Source organism: Podarcis pityusensis (genome assembly GCF_964106645.2).
Source record: "Podarcis pityusensis genome assembly, chromosome: 17".
Lineage (NCBI taxonomy): Eukaryota > Metazoa > Chordata > Lepidosauria > Squamata > Lacertidae > Podarcis > Podarcis pityusensis.
In genome coordinates, this window is record NC_138042.1 from 467,288 (window position 1) to 480,389 (window position 13,102).

The 13,102-nt window shown below is 46.9% G+C and overlaps 1 protein-coding gene across 12 annotated transcripts in view; it reads right to left on the reverse strand.

The window, feature by feature from the left end:
* Positions 1–2,619: 2,619 nt before the first annotated feature.
* LOC308466642 (synaptonemal complex central element protein 1-like) overlaps positions 2,620–13,102 on the reverse strand; it is a 35,448-nt gene continuing 24,965 nt past the window's right edge. For 2 of the 12 annotated variants that reach the window (XM_080987573.1, XM_080987569.1), the window contains exons 9-13: positions 12,502–12,562; positions 10,575–10,689; positions 9,091–9,180; positions 3,392–3,490; positions 2,620–2,740 (exon numbers count right to left, since the gene is read on the reverse strand). In XM_080987573.1, the coding sequence (XP_080843699.1) occupies positions 3,433–3,490; positions 9,091–9,180; positions 10,575–10,689; positions 12,502–12,562 (324 nt within the window). In that variant the 3' untranslated portion in view covers positions 2,620–2,740; positions 3,392–3,432. Of the gene's footprint in view, positions 2,741–3,391; positions 3,491–8,580; positions 8,742–9,090; positions 9,181–10,574; positions 10,690–12,501; positions 12,563–13,102 lie in introns of those variants that run through there. The other 10 variants (XM_080987565.1, XM_080987574.1, XR_013980923.1 and 7 more) reach the window with 9 other exon arrangements.

The following is a 13,102-nucleotide window of genomic DNA, read 5'->3' on the forward strand; positions in this document are numbered from 1 at the left end:
GTATATGATTGGTTGCACTATTTTCAAATAAATGAAATGTTTAGGAAAGACATTAAAGAATGTGGTTACACAGACAAAGATTCAAAATTCCAGATAGAAATAATAAACAATGATTCTAAAATTTTATCCAAAATGTATAAGTTGTTGTTAGAATGGAATTTGAAGGATGAAGAAGTTAAATCGGTAATGATACATTGGGCCACAGACTTTGGTTATAATATACAATTTGAAGACTGGGAAAGATTATGGAAGGAGAATTTAAAATTTACAGCATTTATGACGTTAAAAGAAAATGTTATGAAAATGTTTTATAGATGGTATATAACACCGGTAAAATTAGCGAAAATGTATAAGACATGTAGCAAGTGTTGGAAATGTAAAGATAAAGAAGGTTCTTTTTATCATATGTGGTGGGAATGCAAGAAAGTAAAAGGCTTCTGGGAAATGATATACAATGAACTGAAGAAGATACTAAAATATACATTTATAAAGAAACCAGAGGCCTTTCTACTAGGAATTTTAGGAAAGGAGATAAACAGAAAGGACTGTAAATTTTTTCAATATGCAGTGACAGCTGCAAGAGTGTTATTGGCTCAGAAATGGAAACAACAGGAAATACTGATGGTGGAAGAATGGAGAATGAAGCTGCTAGACTATGCTGAGTTGGATAAATTGACTGGGAAGATTAGATACTCAAGAGAGCAAAAGTTCATCGAGGACTGGGGAAAATTTGTGGAATATCTGAAAAGTATAAGTGAGGGACAGATAACGCTAGAGGGATTTAAAGAGGCACTGTGAAATTTGAAAAGTATTGTTAAAAGGGAATAGAAAGGGAAAGGTTTAAATAATGACAATACAAACTTAAGGAATGCATAATTTAAATAATGACTATGGATGATTCTCGGAAAAGCTGAAGGAAGTCCAGAAAAGAAATAATCTGTGAAAAATTGGATGTGAAATTATTGTGTGTTTGTGTTTTTGTTGTAAATTAATAAAAATTATTTTTTTAAAAAAAGAGTCAAAGGAAATTAATTTCATTAAAAAAATGAACACAGAATTTCACATACTTAAACTTAAATTTAACTTCAAAATTTATTTTTCCCCCAGGTGTGGAGTTGTATGGATTTTTTTAAAGAGTTTAAGAAGGATTTTACACATGGCAGGTGTTTCAAGTCTTGTTTGTTTTTTAACCTTAGAGTCGATAGAAGCATTGTTGTATGTGATGTGCATCTTTCTCTCCAATTATTTCACCACTCAAGCAGGTTTTGCAAGGTTTGCCAATCCTGCTAAAACCTGTTTGAGCAGAGGTAACAGTGAAACAAAATAAATAACTGCGCCCTTCAGATGATTACCTGGTTTGCATGTAACAGTAAGCCATAAACAATGGCTCACTGTAAGCGAGGAGCAGACTGGTGCACACTGCTCAGTTGTGCCCAGCCCTCTTCTCTTTTTGTGTGCCAGGAGAAAATAAGCCGGAGTACTGGCTTAGCATCATATGCACTAGCAGTAAGCAAGAACAAACCTTGACTTCTGCTTTGCCTAGAGTGAAATAAACTATGAGTACAGTGGTACCTCGGGTTACATACTCTTCAGGTTACAAACTCCGCTAACCCAAAAATAGTGCTTCAGGTTAAGAACTTTGCTTCAGAATGAGAACAGAAATCGTGCTTCGGCGGCGCAGCAGCAGCAGCAGGAGGCCCCATTAGCTAAAGTGGTGCTTCAGGTTAAGAACAGTTTCAGGTTAAGAACGGACCTCCGGAACAAATTAAGTACTTGACCCAAGTTACCACTGTACTGGTTTGCATGTAAAGTTAGGCCAGCACTCTGGTTTATTTCCTCTTGACACAGCACAAGAAGAAGAGGGTGGGTGACTGAGCAACATGCCCTAGCCAACATGTTTCTCATGGGCAGTAAGCTATGATTTGTTTCATACCATGGCTTAGCATTATGTGTGAACTGGGCTGAACACATGCAGATGAGAAGCAGGATTACACTGGCAGATTCTGTACAGACCCTACACATGTAGGTCTAACATTGCAATCAGAAAATCCTGCTTTTTGGAAGATCCCACTCTGATGGCATCTCTCTGCCTTGTTCCACAGGTCAGAGACACATCCCAGAAAATACTGGAAGTAAATCAAATGGTTGGCACTCCTATGCCAACAAGGACAACAAAATAAAAATATTCCTTCCAGTAGCACCTTAGAGACCAACTAAGTTTGTTATTGGTATGAGCTTTTGTGTGCATGCACACTTCTTTGTGCACATGAAAGCTCATACCAATAACATACTTAGTTGGTCTCTAAGGTGCTACTGGAAGGAATTTTCTTATTTTGTTTCGACTACAGCAGACCAACACGGCTACCTACCTGTAACAAGGACAGCAAAGTCAGCCGTGACCTGCATTGGGAGCTAGACAAGAAGGAACAAAAGTGGGCTGTCCTCTCACACAGTGAGGTAAACATGCTTAATTTACATAATCCTGCCTAAAAGAGTGAGTGGGAGGGACAACCCATTCTTTCGGATCCCTTCCCACCACTGTAGACCAGTTGTTCTTTTAAATGGAGATTGCAGCTGAAGCATCTTTGCAGCAATGAACATTAAGAACTAAACAAAGAATCCATCAAACTACTTTATTAACAAATGCCTTGCAAATGTTGAGGGTGAAGCAAGGTACCAACATTCCTCAGGGGGTTATCATTTTTCTTGCTACTAAAAGCAAACTTCCACTCGCATGAACCTGCCATGGGATGGGAGGATGAAATGAGAGAATTATCTCTAAAATTCTTATAGCATGTCTTTCTGTGTTGTGAGAAGCGTTGCACTGTTTAGTAAACTAAGTCTTGCCTAAGAACAACCTTACAGTGAAACCTCGTTTTACGTACCACCCTCCTTACGAATGCTTCAAGTAACGAGCTCCGCTGACCCGGAAGTAGATACCCCTAGTTGCGAACTTTGCCCCAGGATGCAAGCGGAAGTCGCATGCCGGCGGCACGGACCTCATGTTAAAAACAGTTTCGGCTTGAGAACGGACCTCCGGAACAAATTAAGTTAGTAACCGGAGGTACCACTGTATTTCCTATAATCCACTTTGACCAATAAACCCACATCTTTTAGTTTCTACATCCTACCAATTTCTTGGCCCGTTTGCAATCACTAGAAGCTCACACATGATCCACTTTTATATTTCAGAGTCAACCCAAGCCTTTAATTTGCTTGGCTTTCTCTTTTGCTCCTTTCATAATCTGTTCTCTCATCTGGTTTTATTTCAGAGTGCCAGACTTGCTCCCTACTCCCAATAGAGTTTGCCTCTGCTTTACATACAACTTCCTATGGGGAAGTGTCCTAACCAGCCTTAAAGTAACAGCCTTAAAGACTCCAAAAAATTAACCTGTACTCTGTATCCTCTGCTGCAGCACTCAGTATCTTAAGCTAATTCTCACTGGTGCTACTATCCTCCATCTCCATCTCTTCCAGTTCTGTTTTTAATCTGAAAGAAGAAAAACAGGATACCCGGCCTCAAAATTTGAGATATGATGGGTACTGTTACAAGGTTACAACATACCCTATATGTTTTGGTTCATTCTTCCTTAGGAAGAAATAAAACTGTTATGTAGTGTAGTTTCACCCTGGGCCAACAGGGGGATACTGTATATAGTTTTCACTCAGGTCTGTAGATAGTTTTCACTCAGGTCCGCGGCAGTTATTTTAGGCGGGAACTCTGGGCTGTTGTGGTTACAATGTTGACAGCCGGCTGCCTATAAATACAGGCCGGCTGAGCTGTTCGCAGTCAGTTCTATTCCAGCTTACCATAATAAAGAGCTACTTGAAGAAATCGCTGTGCCGGCTGCTATGTCAACCCACGACTTAACTCTGGCGACGAAGGTGGGATAGATGGACATCAGAGCACAGCCAGATGCGGCCAGCCTCTGAACTGAGCTGAATCACTGAGCTGAATCACAGAGCGAAATCACTGAGCGAAATCACTGGGCAGAACCAATTCAGAGCTGACTGTTCTGGCTAGAGCACTGTGTTCCATCCATCGCCCTTCACGCCGGCATCGGAATCATGGCTTCACTTGTGCCTCTACCGCCGTTTGCGCCAGCCTCTGAATCATGGGACTCCTACCTCGCTCGGTTCGACTGCTACCTCCAAGCCAACGAGCTGACAGCAGTATCAAAGGATCGGAAGCGGGGCCTATTCCTCAGCCTCTGTGGGCCTGAGGTGTTTGAGACGGCCCGAGCGTTGGTTGCGCCTGAAGCAGTCCAGGCAACACCATGGGACACGATCCAAGAGAAGCTCCGCAACCACTACGCACCAAAGCCGTCCAAGATTGCTGCCCGCCATGCGTTCTACCACCGGAACCAGGCAGAGGGGGAGTCAATCAACAACTACACCACCGCCCTGCGACAGGCTGCAATGCACTGTGAGTTCCGAGACTTAGACGATGCCCTGATGGATCGAATCGTCTGCGGGGTCCGGGACATCCATCTGCAACGGCGCCTCCTAGCCAAGCCAGACCTCACGCTACAGAAAGCCATTGAGGAGGCTGTGGCCTCAGAAGCTGCTGAACGCTCCGCCCAGGAGATCCGCAAGTCCAGCAGCCCGCGTCTTGCTAGGGCGCCAGTTCCGGTGCATCATGAAGAGGCCAGCAGTGAGGAGGCATCCTCCAGTGAAGACGAGGACGTGCACCAGACAAAGCGGGAGCGCAGGAAGTTCCAACAGAAGTCCAAGGGCCAACCGGAATGTGCTGGCTGCGGAGGCAACCATTCCCGTGCCAAGTGTCGATTCAGAGACGCCATCTGTAGGAAGTGTTCCAGAAGGGGCCACATCGCTAAGGTCTGCCGATCGGCTCCGTCTGACACCCCCCCTTCATCGACTCGCAAGTCCAAGTCTTCACTCCAGTCTGCCAAGGAAAGTTGTTTCGCTCTCACCAACTGCCGCTGCCCGTCTGGAACCACGATTGGCCAAACCGACTCGCCTACGCGACGCAAGCTGAACGTCACGGTGCTCATTGAAGGAGCTCCATGTGACATGGAGATCGACACCGGGTCTGCCCTGTCCATCGTGTCATGGAGCACCATCAAAAGACTGGTACCCAGAGTGTCCAAAAGGCAACTCGACTCTCACCGCGTACACCTGAGAGACTACCAGGGAAACGACATTCCCGTGGTAGGCGTTGGCCGGTTCCGGATCGCCTTCAAGGATTTTTCGGGCCTGCTCCGGTTGGTGGTGGTCGAAGGTCAGCGGCCAAGCCTCCTAGGGCTAGACTGGTTTGATGCCCTCGGCCTGGAAGTCACCGGCATCAACTGCATCTCTAACGCAGAGACTGAGGGTCTGGTCAAAGACTTTGCCGAGGTTTTTGACGGCACCTTGGGCCAATATACAGGTACGCCCATCTCCTTTAGCCTTGATCCACAAGTCGCCCCCATCAAGCTAAAGCCACGCCGGGTTCCCTTTGCTCTCAAGGCTAAGGTGGACGAACAACTGGACAAACTGATCGCCCAAGGAGTTTTGGAGCCGGTTGACCACGCAAAGTGGGAAACCCCCATCGTCACGCCTGTCAAGCCAGATGGGTCGGTGAGAATCTGCGCTGACTACAAGTGCACGATCAACAAGGCACTTCAGCAGCACGCTTATCCGGTTCCTGTTGTCCAACACCTGCTGCATTCCCTGGGTGAGGGTAAGGTCTTCGCTAAGCTGGACCTTGCCCAAGCCTATCAACAACTGCCAGTCGATGATGCCACTGCTGAAGCCCAGACGATCGTCACCCACCGGGGGGCATTCCGTTGCCGCCGGTTGCAGTTCGGGGTGAGTGTGGCTCCTGGCATCTTCCAAAGCCTTATGGAGCGTCTCCTGCAAGGGCTTCCGGGCGTGGTACCATATTTTGATGACGTCTTGGTGTCTGCAGACTCACACCAGCAGCTGTTCGAGCGCCTCCGTGCCGTGCTGACCAGGTTCCAGGAGGCCGGGCTCAAGGTAAAGAGGGAGAAGTGCCAGATCGCCGTTCCACAGGTAGAGTTCCTGGGCTATCTTATCGATGCCTCCGGTCTTCATCCAACCACATCCAAGATCCGCGCTATCCAGCAGGCCCCCACCCCAAAGAACAAAACGGAGTTGCAGGCATTCCTGGGGCTGCTGAACTTTTATAACATGTTCCTGCCCCACAAAGCCACAGTGGCTGAGCCTCTTCACCGACTCCTTAGCACTAAGACGCCTTGGGCCTGGGGTCATCGGGAGACGGCGGCCTTCAACGCGGTCAAGGCCCTCCTTTCTTCAGACAGTGTGCTGGTACAGTACAGTGAATCCAGGCCACTGGTCCTTGCCTGCGACGCCTCACCTTTTGGCATCGGTGCTGTCCTTAGTCACCGTTTTCCAGATGGAAGAGAAGCACCGCTCGCCTACTTTTCCAGGACACTATCTCCGACGGAACGGAATTACAGCCAGCTCGACAAGGAGGCATTGGCACTTGTGGCTGGAGTGAAGAGGTTCCATGAATACCTCTATGGCAGGACTTTTGACCTCATCACTGACCACAAGCCACTCCTGGGCCTCCTCGCCGGTGATCGTCCAACTCCACCGGTCCTCTCACCACGCATGCTGCGATGGACTGTTTTCCTGGCTGCCTACCACTACCGGCTCATCCATCGCCCGGGGAAATCGATGGGCCATGCCGACGCCCTCAGCCGTTGCCCTCTTCCAGCATTTGTGGAAGACCCGGCTCCAGCTTCATCGCTCCTTCTGATTGAGGATCTTCCGGCAGCGCCTGTATCGGCTGCCACTGTGGCCTCCGCATCTGCCCAGGATCGCACCATCAGCCGGGTGCTCAACTGGGTGTGGAGGGGGTGGCCACAAGGGCCTTTTGCATCAGAGTTCCAGCCCTTCGCAACCAGACAACATGAACTCTCAGCTCATCGCGGCTGCCTGCTGTGGGGAGACCGCGTCGTGATTCCCCAGGGACTCCGTCAGCGCGTCCTGGAGGCTCTGCACGTTGGCCACCCGGGAATTGTCAAAATGAAGGCGTTGGCTCGGTGTTACGTCTGGTGGCCTAATATGGACGATGCCATCACTGCCTGGGTGTCCGCCTGTCAAGCGTGCCAGGAGTCGAGGCCTGCACCACCGGCAGCTAAGGGACACACCTGGGAGACGCCAAAGACACCCTGGTCGAGGGTGCACATCGATCTGGCTGGCCCCTTTCACGGCCGGACCTTTATGGTAGTGGTGGACGCCTATTCCAAATGGCTGGAGGTCGCCCTGATGCCCTCCACCACTACCGAAGCTGTCATCCGGGTGCTGCGAGGCCTGTTTGCAACGCATGGGTGTCCTGATGTTCTTGTCTCTGACAACGGACCGCAGTTCACGTCAGGCACGTTTGAGCGGTATCTTTTGGGACTGGGCATCCGCCATGCCCTAACGGCACCCTTTCATCCATCCAGCAACGGGCAAGCGGAAAGAATGGTGCGCTCGACAAAAGAGGCACTGGCGCGCCTGGACCGGGGAGACTGGCATGAGCGGGTCGCCGAATACTTGTTCGTGCAACACATCACCCCTCATGCGGCCACAGGGAGGAGTCCTGCTGAACTGCTTATGGGCCGCCGCCTCAGGTCACCGCTCGACCGGCTACACCCAGACTTTGCCGTGGCTGAACCCCCAGGCTGTGCCAACGCACCACGGTCATTTGTCCCAGGAGACCAGGTCTTTGCCCGGAACTATGTGGGGGACATCCCTTGGGTGCCAGCCACAGTAGTGGGAGTCACTGGACCTCGCTCGTACCAGGTGGCACTCGAAGACGGACGCTTGTGGCGACGGCACATAGACCAGCTTAGGCGCAGGGTTGGGGACTTGGACACTACCGAGGTGCCCCCAACTGCGCTTGCGGCTCCAGAAGAGACACGTACAGATGGCGAGGCCCCACCTACACCTCCCTCGCGAACTGCCAGCGTGGAGCCGAACCAAGCCGTTTCAGAACAGGCTCAGACCACTCCACTTGCGGAGGCTCCACCCACAGCAGCGGATCCAGGGGAGTTGGTTCCAACGCCACCTAGGGTCGCACCACAGCCTCAGCGAGAACTGTGTGGCCCTCCGGACTTGGCTACCAGTCCCCGGCGGTCTGGCAGAGTTTCCAAGCGCCCAACTTATTTAAAGGACTATGTTGTTGGACAGGTATCACTGTTGGTCTAAGTATGGGAAATGTAACCGATATGCTTTTGTGCTTAATTGAACCATTACGCGTAGTGCTGTATATAAGGAAACCATTACGATTGTAACTAACGCCTTATCTCGGTGGGGAGGGGTGTTATGTAGTGTAGTTTCACCCTGGGCCAACAGGGGGATACTGTATATAGTTTTCACTCAGGTCTGTAGATAGTTTTCACTCAGGTCCGCGGCAGTTATTTTAGGCGGGAACTCTGGGCTGTTGTGGTTACAATGTTGACAGCCGGCTGCCTATAAATACAGGCCGGCTGAGCTGTTCGCAGTCAGTTCTATTCCAGCTTACCATAATAAAGAGCTACTTGAAGAAATCGCTGTGCCGGCTGCTATGTCAACCCACGACTTAACAAAAACAGATTAGAGTGCTTCAGTAACTTACCATATCTGAAAAAGTGATAAGCTACAGACTACAGCCACATCTTGTTGGGATCATTCCGAGGCTGTGGAATGAATCAATGTAACTGGGAACATAGAGATTCAAGGAGGCATAGTGAATGGAGTCACAGGTGTCACTTTCCAAAGAGTGGAAGCTGCAGTAATATGGAAGAAGCAGCGCACAACATTTCCCCAGATACAAAGAGCCATCAGAACAAGAGATAAGAAGAATCACATCAGAAAAGCCAGGAGAGAAATATATAGAATCCTTCAACATTGAGTTTTGCACAAATCCTTTTAGATTCCCAATATTAACGCAAATAAGGTACAGAGCCTAGAGTTTGTATTGCATCTCATAGCAAAATCCTTTTTTAAAAATCAAGCACTATGTTCCAAGGACAGAGGATTAAGCTAGCACCCTAGATTCCAGTCTCCTGGCCTAGACTCTTCCAGAGCTGAATCCCAGAACTAGAACCCTCGGTTCACTCCCATCCTTCTGCTCACCTGCTACATCTTTGCTTCAGATCAGAATGGTACTTAGAGACTGCTTCAAGGTATTCTTTTGCTGCCTTCTTTTCCTCTTGAAATAACTTCCTGGAAATTAAAGGAAGGCAATCAGATGTCCAGCTCCCAGGGATCCACCTGTCGAACTTCTACACAAAAAACTGGGCAAGAAGCAGGTCTCTTCCACAAACCCAACTCACATGGGAAAGTCTTCTCCTATTTATACTTCATTTATACTCCTATTTATTCTCTGTAAATTGAAGTCAAGTTATTAGACCTGCAGTGGGGCATCTCTGACCTGCAGGCATAATTTTTCATTTGCAGCATGCCTTAAGTTTGCACTCAGTACTTAAGACATCTTACCTTCATTTGGGTATGGGTCCTTTGCCACATTAGCTCCACTTGCAGATGGGGAAATGGCACCGCCAAACCTCAATGACCTTGCTTCCTAAGTGGCAAAGGCAGTTAAGCATTGAGGCATTCCTAAGCAAGAACAGGAGAACCTCTGGCTCTTAATCTGACATAGGACTCAGGCTACCCTCTTTCATGCCTCTCTTGGGCTGCCATATGGCCTTCTCCCTGGCTTAGTTACTACAAACCTACCAAGTTACAATATATATACAAAAGTTGAACTAAGTTTCTATACTGGGACAGTAAGGAAAACAAGACATGGAAATGTGTTTAAGTGAGCACAATCTACCATGTTCTTTTGGGGAAGCCCCACTGAAATGAACAAGAGACTATGTATATGTTGCAATGCATACTATTTGGATTTGACTTGTGATTCACTACCAACATTTCCCCATAATATTCTATAACGTGCAGGGAGTTTTTCACAGTCAAGTTGTTGTGGAAAGGGCTTCTAGGTTGAATGTTTGAAAATCACTGAATCAGGTGAATTATTACTAGCTTAAAAGGTAAAGGACCCCTGACCATTAGGTCCAGTCATGACCGACTCTGAGGTTGCGGCGCTCAGCTCGCTTTACTGGCCGAGGAAGCCGGCGTACAGCTTCCGGGTCATGTGGCCAGCATGACTAAGCCGCTTCTGGTGAACCAGAGCAGCACACGGAAACGCCATTTACCTTCCCGCCGGAGCGGTACCTATTTATCTAGTTGCACTTGGACGTGCTTTCGAACTGCTAGGTTGGCAGGAGCAGGGACCGAGCAACGGGAGCTCACCTCATCGCGGGGATTCGAACCGCCGACCTTCTGATTGGCAAGTCCTAGGCTCTGTGGTTTAACTCACAGCGCCACACGCGTCCCTTATTACTAGCTTACTGAGCCACATTTATGAGGGTATGGCTTGCTTTCAGGGCGAGGTGCACCTGTGGTTCATGCATATTTGGTTTTTTTAAAAGATCGTTTCCTTCCTACTTTAGCACACTTTGCAAATTGATCGTTTATACCTTTAAAAAATTGCACATGGTTAACTGAGTTTTAATCAGTATTACACTAAAGGAGGGTCCAGGTTAGCCTATACTCACAAGGCTGTTGCAGCCTCCTGGCTCTTCAGGAACTCCCTCTCCTTAATGAAGACCGACTGGCTAATCAAATCTAATTCATCTTGGGCATGGGCCAGTTTCTCCTGGATCATTTTTTCTGAGGAAATATTACACAGGGATTTTTAAAGGCATATCAAAGTAAATAAGTCCAATTTATCTCAAAAAATGAGGGTACAGTGGTACCTTGGGTTAAGAACTTAATTCGTTCTGGAGGTCCGTTCTTAACCTGAAACTGTTCTTAACCTGAGGTACTACTTTAGCTAATGGGGCCTTCTGCTGCTGCTGCGCCGCCACTGCGCGATTTCTGTTTTCATCCTGTAGCAAAGTTCTTAACCCGAGGTACTATTTTTGGATTAGCAGAGTCTGCAACCTGAAGTGTCTGTAACCTGAAGCGTCTGTGTGATAGGAATTTTGAGGTCTTAGATATATGGTAATGTTCATAACAGCACGTACATAGATCAGCACAAGAAGACCGACCTGAAGCCATTTTGATTCCTAAACTGAGCAAATGTTTTCTCTGCAAGGTCAAAGTGGAAAAGCCTCCCCATTGTCTTTTCCTTCACAAATCCTGTCTTAAGGGTATGTCTGTGTTTGAATAGGGTGTGAGCCTGTGACCTGGCCCAGGAACTAAGTATTTATCATTACAAAGGACTGGCCAGACTACCCAGGCAATCCAATCAAGTAACCTGCCAGACAGGAGATAAACAAGGACAGGAGAAAAACACTTTCAAATTTTCTGTTTTAGACTGCCTTTTTTGTGATGTAGGTATGATATATATGAGGGGTGGTCTTAGGTTACACCCCTTCTGTGATGTATGTATGATGTTTCTGGGGGTGGTCCTGATCTACAGGATGGGAATTTCAAAAGTCTTTATAAGGCCTTGCATGCCATTTTTCTGGATCCTTCCTCTCTCCTGCGGGTGAGGGGAGCACCCTGTTGCAACAGATCAATAAAGATCAAGCTTACTAGCTGCTTTGCTTCTCAGTATTCTCTGGTTGGCCTCTGTTAGTTTCTCCTACCAATAGGGAACCTACGTAAGGACTCTATATAGGCTCTTGGATACCCCATAAGGGAAAAGGGCAATTTTTGTTTACAACATCTGTAACCCAAGGTACCACTGTACTTCCAGACAACAACAGAAGAAGTGTTTTTTGATATATATTTTTGTAATACTGCACTAGTACAGTCTTATTCAGTACTAGTTACATGGGATCTGTTTCCCAAGTAATGCGTAGCTTTCTTCCACTCCCGAACAGGGAACTTCACTTTCTCTTTAAAGCACTCCTGCCACCACCACCATAGCCTCTGCTGCTTCTCCAGGGAGATCATGTGTGTAAACTGATGTACCTGGGGGGGGGGTGTATGCCTCTCCATTTAAGTAGTTCAGTTTTAGGAGAAATTGCACTCCAGTCTAATCCAATCTGGGACTAGAAACTGCTGCATACAGCAGATAGGGAGTTTATTGTTTTCAAAACTTCTGTTTTTAATTTTACTTTTAAATATAAAAAGAGGTGAAGGGGACAGGGGTAGCTTTGCCAGTTTTCTACCCTTTTAGCAATAAGTAGGCCCATATTTGAATGGTACACTTGAATGCTTGGCCTCTGAATGAATTTATATTTTTATTAAGATCACAAAATAGTTTTGATATGGGAAGAAGTGAGGAGCTCTGTCACTTCTCACACTAATGATTTCACAGACACTTCCAGTTAAGTATCATTAAAAATGGTTAGCCCACATTCTGCACAGCACACACAAATACAGTTGCCATGCTATCCAGGGAAATAGAGGAGGAATCAAAAGGGTTTGGATGGCATACAAGTAAGTAATATTGTAGAACAATTATGTTTAAGATAACTTTTAGCTTCATGAATTCTCTTAGAAGGTGTCCAAAAAGCCACAGACTCTCACCTTCACTGAGCAAACACTCCTTCTTCTCTCTTATGTCAGCCACTGCTGGTTTCTCCCTAGCCTGAAACACAGCAAACAGAATTCAAGGGAGAGAAATGAGGGGCAAATCTGCCTGTTTTGGTCTCTCTCCATTTCTCATTCTTCCAGTCTTAAGTTCAATCTTCCACATTAGTTTGTGAATTTCTGTTGAAGCTTCATGAAAACTTATCTGCATGTTTGTAAAAATTTGTCCTATTATACATGTTTAGAAGCAATTTTAAGACAGCTGGAATGCTACCCAGTATTGGAAGTAGGCATGGCCACTTAAAGTCCAAAAGGCTGTTTCGTGGAAGCAGCCAAAGAAACATAAACATATTCACTTGATGGGAGTGGTACAGTTATCAAGAAGGAGAAGCCAGTTTGACTGCTTTGCTTACTGCTCATGATACAAGCCCCTTATATCCCAAGCCAGATGGACGGGGTAGAAATAATAAAATTATTAATAGTAGTAGTAGTAAAAAAGGTAAAAGACCCCAGGACAGTAAAGTCCAGTCAGATTCAACTATGGGGTGTGGCTCTCATCTCTGTTTTCAGGCCAAGAGAGCCAGCATTTTTCCACAGA